This window comes from Colletes gigas, unplaced genomic scaffold (genome assembly GCF_013123115.1).
Source record: "Colletes gigas isolate AHSC1104 unplaced genomic scaffold, ASM1312311v1 Colletes_gigas_Sc00026, whole genome shotgun sequence".
NCBI classification, from domain to species: Eukaryota; Metazoa; Arthropoda; class Insecta; order Hymenoptera; family Colletidae; genus Colletes; species Colletes gigas.
Window position 1 is genome coordinate 1,059,502 of NW_025106655.1, and position 19,403 is coordinate 1,078,904.

The 19,403-nt window shown below is 39.1% G+C and overlaps 1 protein-coding gene across 5 annotated transcripts in view; it reads right to left on the reverse strand.

Annotated features, from left to right (window-relative positions):
• Positions 1–19,403, reverse strand: part of LOC122401597 (furin-like protease 2) — a 451,734-nt gene that overhangs the window by 9,958 nt on the left and 422,373 nt on the right. For 3 of the 5 annotated variants that reach the window (XM_043403823.1, XM_043403824.1, XM_043403822.1), the window contains 3 exons: positions 7,543–7,647; positions 4,751–4,954; positions 1,795–2,089 (listed from right to left, as the gene is read on the reverse strand). In XM_043403823.1, the coding sequence (XP_043259758.1) occupies positions 1,795–2,089; positions 4,751–4,954; positions 7,543–7,647 (604 nt within the window). Of the gene's footprint in view, positions 1–1,794; positions 2,090–4,750; positions 4,955–7,542; positions 7,648–13,861; positions 13,930–19,403 lie in introns of those variants that run through there. The other 2 variants (XM_043403825.1, XM_043403826.1) reach the window with 2 other exon arrangements.

Genomic DNA, 19,403 nt, shown 5'->3' on the forward strand with positions numbered 1-19,403 from the left:
GGAAAGCGGTGGCTAAATACGCACGGGAAGCTATTAAGTTTCGTATTCGGTTATGCCGCGGAAAGGAAAGAAAAATTGTTCGCGTTACCGACCGGACCTATAATTACCAAATCATTGACCCTTCGTACTTTGTTAACAGACTGTGGATGTTTATGCACCTATAATATGTTGAAATATGAAAAATACGACTATACAGGGTGTTTGGCCACTCTTAGAAAAAATTTTAATGGTAGATTCTAGTCAAAATAAGACGAAAATCAAGAATATCAATTTCTTGACTGAGGCTTCATTAAAAAGTTATTAAAAAATTAAATTGAAAAATTTCAAATCACTCTGAAAAATTATATTTAGTTACAGGGATCAATTACAAGCATTTTTGGTGAATACACATACCTCGAAATCCTACCCACTTTCGAGAAAATAATTCGAGAAAGGGTGAAATTTTTCGACAAGATTAACAAATTTCAAATCGTTCTGGAAAAATTATTTTCGGTTACAGGGGTCAATTACAATAATTTTTGATGAATAGACCTACCCCCGAAATCCTACCCACTTTCTAGAAAAAAATTCAGTACGGGCGGAACGTTAAACATTAATAACCTTTTAACGAACCCCCCGTCAACAAATTAGTGTTCTTGATTTTCGTCTTATTTTGGCCTCTAGAATCTCATATTAAAATTTTTTCCAGGGGTGGTCGAACACCCTGTATATACAAAGAGTATATCAGTCATAGAGTTCGTGGTTATAATTTAAGTTATAATGAACCACAAGAATTTATTCTATATTAGAGAAATTTTAGCAACTTGTGATAAGTAAAATCAATAATATTCGATAGTTAGATGGTATACTTGTTATTGCATAATGTTCCTAATAACCCTAGAATTATTTAAAAAATATTTAAAAGAATCGTTGCGAGTTTGGAGCGCCGGTCACCAGTGACCACCATGCTAGTCAACCATTCACTGAAATATGAAAAAAATATTGATTAATCCATCTCAGAGCGTTAGATAACAAACAATGTTCGTTTCAAGTTTAACCGAATATTAATGGAATTTTTAAAGTTCAAACGAGTTTCAAGTAGCTTTCAAGCAGTTGAAAGCAAGTCGAGAACTACTTTCAGATTTTTTTAACTAGCTCTAACGCAGTTATAATTAAGAAATTACCGAGTTAAATTAAACAACGTTGCACGTCGTTTCGAAATAATTTTACACCGCCTCGTTAGAAATGTTTAACGCGTTTACAAAATCCTGGGACCGTATTGTTGTAATGCGTCGCGTTGCTAACGAAAATATAAAACAGTGCACGATAGTTTGCAATGGACCGTAATTAATGCGATTGAACCAGCGCGTAATTATATTAACATGGTTTAATGAATATGTCATTGTGAGGTAGTAACGTGCTTAAACGAAGTAATTACAGAAACAGTCTAGTGTGATATTTACTTACTCGAATAAATACATTATCGTTACACCCTTCTTTTACGCAGCGAAAGCGTTCGAGTAAAACAAAATCGTGTAAAATATGTCATACGAACACTGATCGATAGAAATCTGTAAAACTTGTTTCGGAGGATGCAAACTGTACGAAGACTAATTTAAAACATAGAAATTAAAATATAAAATTATTGCAGTATCTAACGGTATAGCTTATTATCGAATCAATGCAATAAAGCGACGGAAAAGAATTGTTTCGGTAATTTATACTCGTTATTTTTGATAAAAAATTTGATTTCCTTCGTATTGGTTGTAACAGTTACGGTGTCTGTCGGTCGTTGGAAAGATCGCAATTTCTTACCGCCGATGCTGGCGTTGTAGGCGACGCCGACGCCGCAGTATTGGTTGAAAGCGACTGCAGCTACCTCGCCGGCGCATCGGGTTCCATGCTTGTTGTCACCGTTGTCCCTTGGCATCGGGTCGTTGTCGTTGCCGTTGATATCCCAGCTGGCCTGGTGATCGTAATTCAACGCCAGGTCCGGATGATTCGTTTGTATGCCGTCGTCGAGGATCGACACGACAACACCCTTCCCGGTGTAACCCTTCTGCCACGCCGGGCCAAGATTCATATCGTAACCATCCTTCGCCCCTCCGTTCTGCGCATAAACCGTTACGCGATCAGATAAACGATCGAGAGCTTTCAAAAATTGTAAAATCATTTTTCTTTTCATTCGAGAGCTCCGTACTAAAATATTTTCATGTTAGTCCAATCAAATTAAATTAATCGTTAAGCATCACGCTTATAGAATCGTTGCTCGTGAAATATTCTTGACAAATCCAATCTTTTACGACGGAGTTTTCCGTCACGACGCTTATAATCGCTCGATCATCGCGAAACGTCTCTACTCGAATGTTTACGCTCGCATCGTAAATTCGTACGAACAACGAGCGGCGATGAGAACGTATCCTCGATGGCCATTCGTCACTCGAGCACGCATTTTATTAAAATCATCTCGAAAAGTTCCAACAGTATCGTAGAATAATTTATTGATCCGACGGCCGCGCGGAGGGATTTATTGTTATTGCTGGAGTTCCACGCGTCGAAGGAATCGCGTCACGTTGGTGTGCGCTTATTAAAGGGGTTAATTAATTTCGACCACTGCGAACACGATGTCTCATTTTTATGGAAATGTTCCTGTAACATTTATATTTTTAGGCATTCTTTGTTATTTTGCAAACAGAAAACCGTAGACTGTTTTGCATTGGGATTTTTTCCAAGTAAAAATAATAAAAATTGCATAAAAATCCATTTAAGAAAAAGTATCTTCGCTAGAAAGTGCATAGTTATGGTACAAATCACGGAGAAATCAAAATTTCGATAAATAAACAAATGGTGGAACTTCGAAGTTCATATTTGTAAAGTGAATAAATATATCAGCGAAATTTCAGTGCAAAGCAGCTTATCTATCATTAAAAAGAAAATAAAAAGGCCTGGAAATTGCATGCCTAGACCGGAAATTCTCCCTTAATCGGCCTTTCAATAGAGGAAGTCGAACCTTTCTCGCGCCCTGTTGTACATAATTCTCTACGCGTCGCCTCGAACGATCATTTTCGGGTATAGACAACGGCGATCGCTGCTCTTGTCGTTTCTAGGATTAACGGCGGAACAAGATATACGAGCACGGTATTAATAATGAGATGTTTTTCATTCGCAAACAGGATTTTGGGCTCGAAACAAGCACGCCCTTCGGGATAATCCCACTGTACGCGTACGTCTGTCGTATCGTTATTCGATGATTTAGTCGTTTAAAGCGTTGATACTTAACGAACCGTACAATCGCACGAGCAATTGGGTATGAGTGGACGTTCTCGAATGACGAACGACCGTTTAATCGCTCTGCTGGAAGCAGATTTTCCAAAAATAGTTTCGATACTAAAACAGACCTCGTTATAATCGGAATGTTGCGATCGAATTTTCTTCTCTCACGATCTGAAATTTGCTTACAACTTATTTACCAATATTTCGATAATCGAAACTCGTTTATTAATTATTTATACAAGTGCAAACTCGATAAAAGTCTGGTTAAGTGAGGCCAGTAAATAATCGTTGTTCTTTTATATAAAAATAGGAAAAAAGTTTCCAATTGTAAACGTCTAAAATTGTAGGTTTTAGAATATTAATAAAAGTAGTACAGGAACAATGTTCCGACGGAGAAAAGCATTCTTCAAAAATTCATTCACCGTGCCGCAGTAATATGTTCGATAAAAATTCACGTTAAAAAGGACTTCCTTTGTCGCTTCATTTAATTTCCTATTTTATTGTCAATATTCGATCGCGAGCGCAAAGCCAACCCTTTCAGAGACAACGTCCTGTACTTAAATAAGGTAACGCGAATTTTTAGGTTCCGTTTCAAATATTCAACCGCGAGCTGAACATTTTATCTGACGTTGAGCACGGTAAAATATTCAAACCCGCGTTGTCTAAAAGTGGGTGACACCTGTTTCCGTTCGACGTCGTAAAAAAAAGAATAATGAAACAATTACTATAGAGGAGAATTCACGATTGTCCGATTTTTAGTGCCCGTGCTAAATTTTACCACCGAATAAAAGAAAAAAAATGCATGAGGAAATCTTAAAAGAAACCGAGTTCGGTCCAAGTACAGTACCGAGCAAAAATGTAAGACACTTTTTGGGTGATCATTTCTTAGAGGATGTTTCTGTCGTGTGTGATATACAACATGTGGGAAATGAATTCTACACAAGAAGACAATAACAAAAATTCATATTACCTTCATAATAGGTGTTCTGTTTAAAGTGTGTACATATCTTTACACTTTAGATTGAGTCTATGATTGATTTCTGTGTTTTGTACGATGGTGGAATAGAAGATTGTAATCGTGTGGGTGGGGTTCTGTGACTTGTTGTTAGATTCTTAGAAAAACGTCGATAGCCATTGCGATGTAACATCGCCACTGTCCCAAATTCACAAATTACCGTCTGATTTGCACGTGGTACGAAACTTTTGAACGGCTGTGTCCCGCTGAAACCTTCACGTGGCCGTCAATGTGTTATTCAGTCACGTGTGGCTATCGATCGTAATTCCCGCAGACGTCGATTCGAGACGACACGTACACCGTCCAAGTGCGAGTAAAATCGGGAGGAATCGAAATGGCACAAAATGGTAGGAACTGGATCCCGAATACGTTATAACCGTTATCGGATGTCATTAAGTCCGCCGGCGTCGGTGATGCAGTCGCATCACGTATGTAGTTCGTTTTGGTTGGTTCGAAGGCAGTAGAATCGAAAGGCCCACTTACCAGGTACCACTGTTCCTTGAAGAGCGGATCCGTGAACAGGTTCTGGAAGGGTATTCCTCTATTTCTTTGACGATGGTACGAGGCTTGTCGGGGTTGTGGGCCAAACTCGTCGAAAAACGATGGATAATCGCCGAACGCGTACGACGTGGGTGCGAAGTCCCTTTTCTTGCGCTTCTTCTCGTGCTGCTGCTGGAACCATCGCACCTGGAACAACAATAGTGTCTCTCTAAACAATAGACACTCGTATTTGTGACAAAATACGACTATACGCTCTTTAATCGTCTAACTGATGAGACATTACTATTTAACCCTTTTCACTCGGAGACTTTTCTTTGACCATCTACTGCTAACTCAACTACACTTTCATACGAAATATTTTTTTTTAAAACAGTAATATCGTTGTGTTCTCTTCAGAGGGGACAGCCGAGTGCAAAGCGTTAATGAGCGCCAAATCGAACTTAGTATTTCAGAAACTGTTAAATACCCGTGGCTGAAATTTTATATTCACCATTTATTCTTCCTCCCCTCCGAATCCTCGAAATTTCATGTCGATCGATCGCGGATGCCATTCGGAAGAACAGCCAAAAACGTAACCCGTTCGCGGTCACTTTTCGCGGCCGGATGGATCTTGGAACGATCCCTGTACGCGGGCGAGATCGGTCCGCGATTTATCGTGGAATATTCACGAGCGAATCGTCGACGAAACGAAAATTTCGCGAGTACGGATTTTCCCGTATGGCGCCTTGTAAATTGTGCCATCAACGAGAAACGTTTTCGCGGCCGGGCTTCGACTCGGCCGAGCGTGAAACGCGCGACGCCTCGGTCATCGTTTCATTCATATCGTCGAACAGACTCGACGTTAAAGCCTCACGGATGGGAAATTCACGGGCCTTGCACTCTGGCCAGCCTCCAAAATCCCTAGGCTCGTCCGCGTTCCGCGTCGATAAGTGTCACGGCCGTGCACGCCACGTGCGTCGCGACGCACGGTGCCGCGGATAACCGGAAAACGCGATAAAAAACCACGCTCGACGATTCCGCGTTTTTTCGTTCACCCTTTGCGGTACCGAGACATTTTTGTTATTTCATTTCTGCGGATGACAATTCCTCTATTCCCCGCTTATACGAGCGCACGAAAGTATTCGAACGACTATATTTATATAAATAAAATGCACATGGAATTAAAACGAACATCGCATCGAGGAGCTCGATAATTTCTTATTAGTTTAGCATCGTTAATGAATTGCTTCGAAAGAGTCTATTAGCGATTGGTTTCTAGAACACTGACACTTTTATTTTAAACAAAAATTCCTAGTGACTTTTTTATCATTCTCTGTGCTTTTACACGTATTCTCTGGCCTTTAGCTTCTTTTAGGGTATTTGTCGAAGAAACCTTTTGAGTCTAGTTTTATCGAAAGTTGAGGTGCTTTATCGCCGAGAAAAGACAGCAGCCTGGAAAGATGGGTCAAGCACAATATTATCTCCGAAAACAGGGTGATAGTCTTCCGTGTTTTTGCTTGCAGTGAAAGCTTCTATCGGAAGTCTCGAATGGTTACTTGACGAATACATTATTCGTTCCATGTACTAAATATTATTTATTATGTATATCGATCTTATCAAAATTCTAATCACAAATTAAATTACATAGTTGAAGCCACACATCAATATTTTTTATTACTATATTTAATTATAAGTTTTGCTGTGTAAAACATTAGTTTGTGCTAATTGACGAAACGTTGGCGTGTTTAAAACTCGACCAATGAACGTACATACACTTACGATAAAATCTCTGCAATCTAATCAGATTTACCGTCAAATAGCAAATCATTTAACGTCATTACACGCTTGACTTATAATAACTTCTGTCACGCGTTGGCAATTTGCGTGACACGCGCGCGCAACCCCTTTTAAATTAGATATTTCACTTAACGGGATGTAATTTTGTGGCAGTCAAACGCTTGTCGATCACTGGGACCGAGCACGCACATTCGCGGAAATTCTGCTTGTCAGAATGAATCATTGCTTCCTGAATATTTTATGATTATTGATCTGGGAAATGGTAAACTATAATAGAAGTTCGTTTCAATCGTTTTTTGTCAAATTTGCTTTACATTTTACGCAATTTTACACAACTGAAAACTCCTTCGTCAGAATTTCATTAATTCTTTAAAGTAGTTGTTGGTTCATAATTGGATTCTACAATAGTTAATTTGTATGTGACGCTTTGTACATACAAGAACAGTTGACAGGTGTTTGCAACGCAAGGCATTCAAATATCGCAACCTTGCTAATTAATAGTTTACTTTGTATTGCCAATTAATATTGTTTCCTTGCTTTTAACGTACAAATGATTATTACACGTGTGTGCAAATTTCGTTTAGACTACGATAGAATTTCAATTTTAACAAAAATGATACCTAACGTGGAAAGCATACAAATCAAGTTCAGTCTTCAGAAAGATCTTTTAAATATAAAAAATGTAGAGTTACGCGTCTAATATTTTTGTCCACCAGTGTGTAATTGTTCACGGTGTCGTGCTCTTGTTGAATTACACCAGCACACGTACGACATTATGTAACTGCGTGAGTTCGTCGTTTGTTTCAAGAAGCACCGGTGCCATTATTCGTGAACGGTAGAAAATTAGAATGCCAAGTAAACAATGCGCGTTGCACCATAACAGACACCGTGAAATTACGTGGCTTCTGTGTTTTGCACCTGTGCCTGGGCTTTGCATTTGCCGTTAGAGTTTGATGAGCGCGCCTTAACCCTCAGACACCGAAGATGGAATCACTTACCCGCGGTTCATCCCTTAGCGTCTTATGGTGCGATTCGCTGGTGGAGAGGGATCTCTTGTGAAGTCGTTTGTCAGCAAACAGGAAGTACTCCTTCAGTGCTCCAATCTGCAAATAAACAGAAGCTCCTGTTAATTTCTTGCTTTCCACGTGCGCCAATTTTTGAACAGTATTATCGTAACGCCGCTACAATTTTACTTGGACGGTTCGAGACGTTTATATATAATTGAAATATTAATGTTCCATATTTAAAAACACTTGCAAGAGTATCTACTACAATTATGGTTATTGTACCACGGACTTTTTAAAAAGAAAAGAAAGTTCGAAATTTACCGTTTGCAAATACACAGAGCAGATTATATTTATTTTTGCCTTTCGTTTCCAATCGAACATCGAATATATGTTTTGCCGACGCGTTAAAATATTTCTAATATTCCGTTCTTCTTGAGCGTTCTTCCGCGCGCGTATCGCCGCTTGCATTATTTGCGAATGCATTTCAAATGTTTCCCGCGATTCCGTACCAATTAATGCCAGACTGCAAACCCGGTAATTTTCCACGCGAGAGACATTTGAATATTTTAATAGCCGGATAGTAATTCGGCGAATCGAAACAATTTCGAATTATATTGCGACGTTGACGGCATCGCTGTCACCTCATTAATTCTGAATCGACTTTAAAGAAGCTTTCGAGACAACTGTCGAAAATTCACGCTGCTCGATGAAACGTCGATAATTTGTGCAAATTTCACGAGCGTCGATTTGTGGAAATTCCTTCTACGTTTGATTTTTGGTTGTTTAACATAAAACGACAGCAGAAGCATCGGAAAGAAATATTTTAGAAATTTTCCCTGTTCGACGGGGGAAGTTTTTTTTGGGCGAGAAACGACTCCAAAATACGTTCAAATTGAAGACATACAAAGATATTTACCGAGACTTCCCGATGCGAAAACTGTTCCGCTTCTTAGATGGAATATCGTACAAATATTTGCAAGGGAAGTTTACTTTCGGAGACATCTGATAAATCTTGCTAGTTCCCCTTCGAAGCAATATTCTATCAGTTATGAAATACTTGAGCAGTTAGATTTATGGATGACCGTAAGGAAGTGTTCGTGGAATATTCTCCGCGGCTTTGTAATTCTGTTACACTCTACCAGTGAATTATTTGCCAATAAAGTTGTCGATATTTGTCGACGACCCTCCAAAAATGATCGCGCAAAGAAGATAATGTTCGTTCACCTGAACGAGGTCTTCGTAGAAACAAACAGTCGTTGAGTTTAAATTTAATAAATCGTGGAGGTGAAAGTTTCGAGGTAATTATTCCCAAACACGGTTAAGTTTCGTATCAAGGGATTTTAAAAAATTTACCATACGTGTTTACTTTGTTTCCTTTTAATATTTTCGCAAATTAAACACCTCAGTCTGCATCTTTCTGTAGAAACTGTACGCTCCGTAATGTGTTAACAAGAAAAATAATAGAAAAATACGTAACAAAATTTTAAAGAGCCAGGAAAATAACGAGCGTGCATAAAAATATAAAAATTGTGAAAAAAGTCAGAGAAACGTGTAATTTAGTTTCAAGAGTCAAAAACTATTTCTCGCGTTACGTTTTTTCACGCGTGTAATAAAACTAACTGAAATTACACTCCTGTTCGTTTAAATTTTGCCTCGCGATACAGTAGGCTGCACGTCCACTTCTTGTTTACCCTGTTACCATTCCGTAGCATTAAATTCGTCGTCGGGTGCGTGGTAAGTAAGTATGTACAACAGTACATATTAATCCAGCGGAGATTAGAAGCCCAGGCAAAATCAATTGGCCGCTCAAGGCAACCGAAGGACTATCCCCGCCATAACATTTACCCAATGTTACCTAAATCCGCGCAAATATGTCTCAAAGCGTAGATGGGGGACAAAGCCTCTTAAGTGGTTCCAGCTATAAACAGCACTGTCTTAAACCAAACATCTATTTTCCTAAACCAGAAACGTAATAGAGATATGTTGCTGAAATCGTTAAACCTGGTTTGTTGAGTGTCGGTACCGCGAAGATGAAGCTGATGCGATTACCAACGCTGTGGTATAATGTGAGATGTTGCGGCCATGCATTGTCCTAAATTAATGCGATAGACCTGCGTCGGGAAGATAGAGATATGTTAGGCGCGAGTAGAAGGAGGAATAATCTAGATGTACGGTTTTCAACTCTACGTTACGAAAATTACAACATAATTAACAATAAACGTCCAACAATACCATCGTGCCACTGAATTTTGGTGTTTGAATCGTGCATGCTCGACTAACTTAAAATTTATCCAAATGTCTAACAAAAATGTCAACTCTTTTACCTTTCTCGTTATTTTTCTCGTTATCAGATTACAAACTGTTATCGTTCGTTTAGGTTCGTTGGAAATCCTTTTCTCGCTCGATACGTAATATTTTCAAGTCTCTATTTGATAAGAAAATAGATCTGGAAGTAATAACCTTTTGCTACCTTTGAGAAAATGCAGAAGAAACGAGATTCTTATTACATCGCTGTAATTTTGCTATGTATTGGTTCAACCTACAATCGTTTGGAGCGTCGTCATAATCGTTACTGTAAGCCCGGAAAATGGCGGAGGGTCGGTCGAGGAAGCAGGAAGAAAAATGGAAAACGAGGGAAAAGATAAGGGCGCGGAAAAGGCAGGAAAGGAAAAGGAAAGAATTTGAATTTCCCTTATCTTGCGATTTTTACAGACTTTGATAGGGCACGTTTCGCTGGTAATGCTACGATATAGTTTCAATTCCGGAAGATTCGTTGGCACGTTTCCGTGTATCGCAGATAATTTTTACATCCAACCTTCGATGCTTTCTCATCATGAGAGATTTTTGAAATACGTTATTTGAACAATAATCTATTTCGAAATGCACTTAATGAATCATAATAAATTTTCAACGACACGTAGATCGCGAAAGCGTTCGTCGCGTTCCTCAATGGATCCTAATGGTACGTTTGAGGGATCTCGAGGTTTGTTTGCGACTTTCTTAAGTAGCAAAATAGGGAATATCATATGGAATAGTACTTTAAAAGGTATATCCATTCTCTTTTCCGCTAGTGGTTCGAGAACTCAATATTATTGACTACGGAACAAAAGACAACAATGAAAATGTCTTGTATCAACATTCGTATTCCTCGACAAGTGTCTATCCTATTTGAAACGTAGTTGGTCGAGGACATTCCTCTTTACTTCCGGGTTCGAGTGCTTCCTTTGTAGCGCGTCATATTTACTCGACCGGTAACATTCTAAGAACCGAAGATCGTATTGGGAACCAATAAAAAGTTTTATAAATATCTAGTCCAATTTTCGAGGAGGCTTGACTCTAAAATATTCGGTGAGCCGCGAAAAAATCGAGCATTTTGGCCAAAATAAATGATAACTTTGAATAATAGGTTCACTCATTACGCGTGGGATAATATTAACTGTTTTATATCGAAAATATGCATCTTGCAATAGATCTAGTAAATCCAGAAAAATTCTGTTCCCTGATATAGGGAAACTGGTGCATACTGTAAATGTTTCGTGATTTGCAGATATTTCTAAACATTTAAATCGGATCTACGGATTCGTTAGAGCTCGGTAACTAACATGTTGGTCGTTTACCTCGGCTATGGATTACAGCTTCATTCTCTTTGTTCCTCAAACTAACAATGCAGTCGGAATTATTGATTATTCGTTAGCTTGATTGTCCGAGCCCGATATCCTCTCTCCTAATTCATTTTCAGATTTCCTTCTGCTGAATATTATATAATTCCGAATAAATAAGTTCTCCAACGTTTAGAGAGACCATTTACCGTTTACTGTAACCGGGAATTTACCAGATTGTCAAATTTAACAAGAAAATCATTCAATATTTATTTCTTTGCAATAGTTGAAACTCGAACAAAGCAACTTCTTTAACACTAGAAATATTTTCACAAATTCAATAAAAATTGATTGAATTCACCACAGAAATATAATCACAGTTAATATAGTAACAGTTGGAATTTTTTCGTAATAGCTGTTCGAACTTAGATATATGTATAACAGTTCAGAACCAATTATTTTCGTAACCGTTTGGACCGTTTCGCTGTTTAGAAACGAACGAGATACTTTTATTCTTTATTTGCGAATAAAATTTGCCCGACCCTGTTCTTGCGGTCGGAGTTTAACCGGCCTGGCTTAGAGCGGTTTCGATGGGACTTGGCTAGTTACGGGGTCGAAGTCGTTACACGTTTTTGCACGACCGGATCGATTCGGTGGCGGGCTCGAAGTAAAAAGCTAACCCAATATACCGTGGCCGTTGCAAGTTGCCGGCTTGATTTCCCAACGTGCACGGGAATCCGTTTCACGAGTGAACGCAGCCTCTGACAAAACGCCGATATTGTTTACGCTTCGACACGTTGATTTAAGGCACTTCGGGTACGCGGGGCTCTCCTCGAATCTTCGAATCTCGGTGGCTTTTCGGCAACGACCATCCACGCCTCGACGACCAGGTAATCTCGGACGGATATTCGCGCTGGAGGAAGACGTCCGTCGAAAGAACGGAACGGGGACAATAAAAGCGGGGGAAATAAAAGACGGACGAAGGACGCGGTATAAAGCGACCGGGGGAAAATTGTAGAAAACGAAAAGAGCCGGGCAGAGAGTAAAAGAGAAGCTTATAATTTCGACGATATACAGTTCCTCTCGCCGAGTGTTCCCGTCGGTTTTAAAAGAAACTTTTCGCGACAAATTCTCGGGAAGTCAGGGACGGCACAAATTGGGCAAATTTTATTCGCGAACAACGAATAAATGTTTTAGATTCTTCCGTCGACTGGCTTCTGCTGGTTCACATTTAAAATAAAACGTAAATGGAACAGCAGAATTTGGCAAATTTTATTTGAATATATATGTTTAAGTTTGACCAAAACGTTCGAAATATATTTGTGTTGTACCATTGGTAACTCGAAAGCATGACATAAAAGATCACATAAAAATAGTCCACAGAAAGAAAGTTCAATCCCCTCCAATTCTAAAATATTCCCTTTAGTTTAAAAAATTTAAAAAATTTTTCTATTCACTTTTTCTATTCAGCGTCGAAACCACGCAAGACCTGCTTTCGATAACTAAACGCATCGGTCTTCGGGACCGAAAAACGGTGTCGATCGCGACCAAAGGTGGTTGTATTTAGAGAGAGAACAAAAGCAAAAATACGGTGTTCTGTTCGCGATTCTTTGAAACGTTTCGGGGCGTATCGATTACCGGGTCGCCGCGTTTCGTTCGAAGGATCATGATTCCGGTCGATATCGAATCTGTCGTTGTTGATATTTTTACTTTTAGTGACACGCTTTGCCGCGCTGGTGGTCGCGGTTCTATGCTCCCGTATCGACAGAAGTGACCTATCACGAGCGCCTCTTCGAAACAACAATACCGTGGGACAGTTTGCGTTTGTCGTTTATTGCATCCATTGTTGCAGCTGGTGTACGCTTATGAATCGCACGGCCTTAATTGAAAAATATACACACGGTGCCCTATTTCAGGCATAACCGTCAATCGGACGTTTTCCCATTCGGAAATAAGCAGAGAGTAACATTCGTTCGCACGATCGAACAAGATCGCCGTAAGTAGAAATACCACGTATTGATCAGACACCGAGCCAAGCGATACGGTCAGAGTTGGGCACATTCGCGATCAACGAATATAAATTTTGCATTAACTCTTTTACGACAACTACATTCAAAATACAATACAAAAATTAAATACAAAATACAAGTATAAAATACAAAAATTAGTTCACGAACGAATCTAAAATCAAATTTGGCTGGCTCCGACATCTTTGTTATGTCCACCAGAGGATTTTTCGAACGCAAGTCAAAATTATTGCCAATCTCATTCACAAAAATCAATGAGTTTCCAGTAATCACGAATCTTAATATTTTCTATTAATTTTCCTCGGTGAAAAGCCGTACCGGGGCTCTAGTGGCGCTAGTTATAGGTCGCCCTGTAGATCGAAGATATCGATCGTGTCCGCCATAACAGGATAAAGGACGAAAACGACAAAGCATTCGAAGGCATCCGCAAAATTTACTTAATTTTCGACGATAACGAAGCGTTTGTCGGCAACAACTTCGTCATCGGTTCGCGTTTAATTCGAAACCGCGATCGTCGGTTTTCCCTCTCCGCAATGCTGAACACGTAGTACCGATATCATGGCCTCACCCTCTTCGTCGGACCGGATATAGGCAACGGATGCCCAGCATTCGCGTTTCTCCAACCGCGTGGCTCGATACATCGAGAAACGAGGAGCGTGCTGACTGCCTGGAATAAAACCGTACCTCTGCGTTGATCGGTAGACCATCCCCTGCATGTTCCATGCGAAAACACAAACGCCACGGACTGGCGTAAAGCTGGATCCACACTTGCAAGCTGAACATGTTTGGGGTATCGTTGTTTGGACTTCCAAACCTGTGTTTACGGTAGGATCGCCCGATTCGCGGCTCTTTTCATTGTTTCCTACCATCTGCAAGTAGGAGATTACGGCCAAAGAAGTTGCTTTATTGCCGTGGAAATTTCCACATCCGACGATCGCGTACACATTTTCTTTAATCGTCGTAACTCGAAAACTTTGGAGTATAGGATGTGTGTTTAGATACGCGTTGATTCGTGGACGTATATTTATGAATCGCCCTGTATATCCAGGGATTTTAAAAGATAAGAAAAGCGTACGCTAATCATTTTCCAGACTTATTTATCATATTTGCATAAAAGTTTTCACCCTTTGATGGAAAAATTGCATTCGCGACTTACTCGTGACGAGTGAATATTTTAGAGCGTAAAAAATTCTTTAATGGCGGAAACAGATGGTACCGTGTCAGAGGAATACAGCGGATGATTAATTACATCTCAACGTCGGTCATGAGTCATTTTTTCGAGCGACGATGCGGTCAGACACTATCTTGTAACCTTTGATTCCCGCGGAAGGTGAAATTGAACTTACTAATTGGAATCTTTCTGTTTCCATAGAATAATTTTAGATCGAAACCGATATTTTCGAGTGAAATTATGTTCAAACGTCGAAAGAATGAAATTACGACAGATTAATAATTATCCTCTTTTGTCCATTTCTTGCTATTTTTATACGATTATTGCGCAGGTTCGAGCGACTGTTTACAGAGCAAACACGAAATCAAAGAAATCTATGAACAATGAAACGTTGAATAGTAACGCGATCGGAATTGAAAGGTTTTTGCGACTGGGGGAATGTTGTAGCAGAACAAATGACATTGCAATGAAAAAAAAACCGTACAAATTATATTATTCCTTTTTCAATGCCGCTATTACTGTATCAGTATAGCGTTCCAGTTTCGCTTCCTGTTTTAATTCCGTTTTGACGTTGCAAAAATATAACAGTCGCGATAAGAAGAATGCAATATATTAGTGTAAATAAAATGGTAATCTCACAAGCGCACTAACTCAGTTAGTTAGCTTTGCCTTTTATTATTTATGGCGCGCGATTTATTTGGACGGAGGTTTTATTTAACCTTTTCTTTTAAAAGTTTCGTGTGGATAGAAATTTTTGCTATCTCCGGCGAGTATCCAGTTATTTGCAGAAACCGATCGCGTCAAGAGCCTCGACTACGAAACTGACACAAAATCTCGAAAATATATTTCTGCTCGCGACTGCTCGGATAACCAAGGCTTTTAAAATCTCGAATCGAGATTCGAGTATCGAAGCTTCGCAGAATTCCGAATCAACATAACGCTGACCTTTTATCTACGAAAATTCTTTTTTATAGTCACGTACAACTGGGTCAAAAAATTTCAAATAACAAATATATGCAAGTTAAGTTAATCCTTGAATAAAAGTACAAACATTGTTCGATCGAATGAAGGTCTAGAATACCTCAAGCGAAAACGAATTTAATTTTTACTTATAATTTTAGTTTTAGTTCGACTTCGTCATCCTGTTTTCGATCGAAAGTGGATACTTTAAGGAGCCACCCAGTGCGTTCCAAGCTTGTCCGCGAATTTCAGCGAAGCCATCCGAGTACCTTATGGCGCCTCGCTTAAGTGTACGGTACTTAACGGAAATTCTGTTCCCATCCTCAGGCCTTAAACTCCAAGCTATTGTGGGCCTCTCGAATTACCTTAATTCGGTCCTGTCCTAGGACGATAATGCAGGTAAAGCGTCTAGGCGAAGGACGCCAGCTAACCAACAGACCGATGACCCATGGTATGCTGGAGGTTATCGTAAGGCATTCTTGGCTGGTTTGATTTAGTAGTTCCTCCCTAGTTGTGGTAACTTACCCCGTTATCTGTTACGGTATCCACCCTATATTCACGTCTCCCCACTTGGACTCGTTTTCCACCTACACTCCATAAGTTGAGGGGTTGTGGTATCCTTGAAAATCTTCTAGCACGATCAAATATCTTTGTCTCCAATAGATCATTTTCAAGTAGCATAGATGCAATCTGGGGTGTCCCTCAATTTTCTCTCCTTTTCATTACATTCGTTAATATGTGAGGAAATTATTTATTTAATCCTTCTCTAGTAAGTTTAGAATGACTTTCAGTTTGTTTGAGTTAACATAAAAGAGGGTGTCGAAATCCACTCAGTGTACTAATTATTTTACGAAACAATTGTACAAACTGAGTAGAACTCCCCAGAATTTTTCGAACGAAACGAAGGAAAATGGACTTACTATCTGTCCACTTTTATTATAATAACGATATTCGTTAAAAAGTTAGTGAAACCTAAGTGTTACACGAATTACGAACACTTTGTATACCATGTTTAAGCGTCCTACGCACGCGTTGTACACAACTACGAGCGCCTGAGCACCGGTTTCTGCAGTTAATATAATAATAACTGGGTTACAAATTTAAGTGACAGCATAAGGCGATCATGTTCGTTCGCGTTCGTTGTAACAGACTAGAGGGAACGATGAAAGTAACGATACTTGTGCCGTTATCGTGGCACAAAGACCGGAGGGCTTACTTTATAATGAGTTAATGCATTTTTCGCTGCGCTTATTAACACGAATGGCATTATGGCGTGACCGCGTGAAACTTAATATCCGCAACGAGAACATTTTTCTACGCGGGAAAGGTTAATTCGCGTTAAAATCGTTCATAAATATTACTATCCGCGAACAGACGACGTACGTTAATTATTATTTACGGTTTGTTTACAGGAGCAATGCTTTCTTCGATTTTCGGTTCTCGGTACACTGTTGGTAAATAAGAATATTGTGTTTCCTAAATCGTAAATTAATAATTAAATCTAGTGTTTGGTTTTGATTGAAATGCTAAATATTCTATTATCACGACCCTACAGGGACCAGAACCATGTATTTTCACACTTCGTGCGACGTGTAAGTCTCGCATGACATGGTTCCTTGTGTAACCTCTGTGTTATACGGTGGTCTGCTGTTTTAGAACGAATGTAAACAAGCTGTTCCGACATGGTCTCGGGTAAAAACTCTCCAGGAATTACAGAAACGAGTAGACAATACATGCAATTGAATTTGAAATCAGCCAGGACTGTTCGAACGCGAGCGACAGTCAATGATGCACTGTATCGACGCGCGTGTGGATGTGTGTGGTCAAATAAAACCACTTCGAACACCTACTACAGAGTATTGCAATAACTTAAAGTGGTCTCCGAAGCCTGAGCGAGAGAAACGCGTGTCCGACAAATTTTCGAATTCAATTATCTCAACAATCAAGTATCGCACGAAAAAGTGGTAAAATTAATCTCTTCTGGGTTGAACCAAGATTACTGGGACATCAACCATATCATGGAAAATAATTTACAAAGTATAGTTATGAGAAAAACGCGTTAAACGTTATTTAACAAAATATAAAACATTCTTAGGAGACAAAGAAAGAGAAAAGCGTGCATTGAAAAGCTTCGTACATTTTTTAAATGCTTCTACACGCTTGGTTTTAGCGTATAGGAAATCCAGTATTGTTAGAAGCTTTTATTTCAAATAATAGGGATTGTTTCTCAAAAATGGATAATCTGCGACGTATACCTTTATTGCCTTTTCTTTCCGTTTCACCGAGCAGGATTACAATTTTGTAGAACAGTTTCGATTCTGTTAAAGTATCGTTATTTCTACTCGTCGCATCGAATTAATTAATTTTTAGATATTCCAGAATCTCCACTAATACCTTCGACCGCGAATTCTTGGGGATTTCGTTTTCTCTGCCGTTACGGTTTTACTATACAGTCGTTAAATATAATTTTGAACGTTTTCATGGACCGAGAATAGTTACTCCATCGTTGAACGCGCGTAAGATTTAGCCCGTGCAAGACAAACATGTCTAGTACTAAATATTTTCGTATCCTGTCGCTCTATTTTACTGACTGCTCCATATCCTGTCTCGATTGCGTTAGAGCACGTGAAAGTTGTGTGTCTAAAATGGAAGATGACGCAGGTTAGCCCCTGGGAGCACGCCGAACCAGAATTTGATATATGAAAGACAGTTCTAACTGGAGTTGCTCTCGCAGTTCATTTCTTCGCATTTCGTGGCTTCGAATATCGATAAAAATGTAAGACAAAAGGTATTTCAGTAAAATCGGCAGACCAATGAATAAAAACGCAATTACTCGGGTTATAAAATTATTCATCCGAGGTACAGAATCTTTTTGAAACTTTTGATCGAATTCAAACGAATTCGTTAGAAGGTTTAATAGACTATTACGATAATGCATTTATTGTTAATCAGAGATGACGACTGAATCCAAATAATAAATCTGATGAGACCATCTTTCGTCCCTTTGCGGATAAACCGAGGAAGATCGAGAAGCATTTCATCCTTTTAGATCTTCTCCTCGCCATCGGGTAAACTCCTTACCGTTGAAGTAAATGAGAACTATGGAAATAAAATAACCGTAAATACTTTACTTATGTTCGTTTACGACTAAATGCAAGGAATCGAATGCTCTGCTCATTTATGTCTTCGCTAAAAAAGGGATTTCAAATAAGAACGATCAAATCGAGTAGTGGTTCTTTACCTTTCCTTTCTGCGGGATCCTTCTTCACAATTTAATGGAACTCGAGGGCCATTTTCCACAAAATAACGTTCTTAAATATTAATTAAATCAATCAATAAATTGTGCAACGAAAATAAATATCAACAATTTCCATGAGCAAAATGGCGGATCCCCCCCAGTTATAATATTTATTTTCGTTCCCCTTGGAATTTTTGGTTGATTTAATTAAAATAATAAAAAAAGGAACAAAACCTCAGGTTTGGAAAGGAATGTATATTGCGATTTCCGCCCAAACGGGTCCAATATGAAAGGGTCGATTTATTCAGCGACGATCCTTTCAAAAATTTCTGGAACGACATATCCAGGGAACATTTTTCCACGAAAAGTGTTCCAGCCGGAAAAAATGTTCTTTCCAGTTAAATTACAGGGAATATAAAATTCTCCTGGCGGGCGTACATTCGGCAAATAACCTGCTCGATTACGAAATGGACCTGCCATTATTTTCTATACCATTAAAATATTTACGTAACGCTCCTTTTAGATTTACGGCTAAAATATTTTCGCTGTTTAATAGAAACGAAGCACATACGTAACTGCTTTATAGAGGCGATAACTTTTGATACCGATACGTTCGATAGGTTCGGTCTACTCGTTCAAGAGTAAGATGGCTTTAAAATAGGCAAACATGATTCGAAAACAAGTTTCTTTCGATTTTATTGTACAACGATCGTGAATCTATCAAAACCTTCAATAGTTCCAAGCTTCGAATCACAAGACACGTGTCAGAATTGCGTCAGGAATTATAATTAAAAACTGTCAAATGTGTGTCTTATTAAATATCAAAACTCTCTAAAAAACGTAGCCAGACAGTGTTT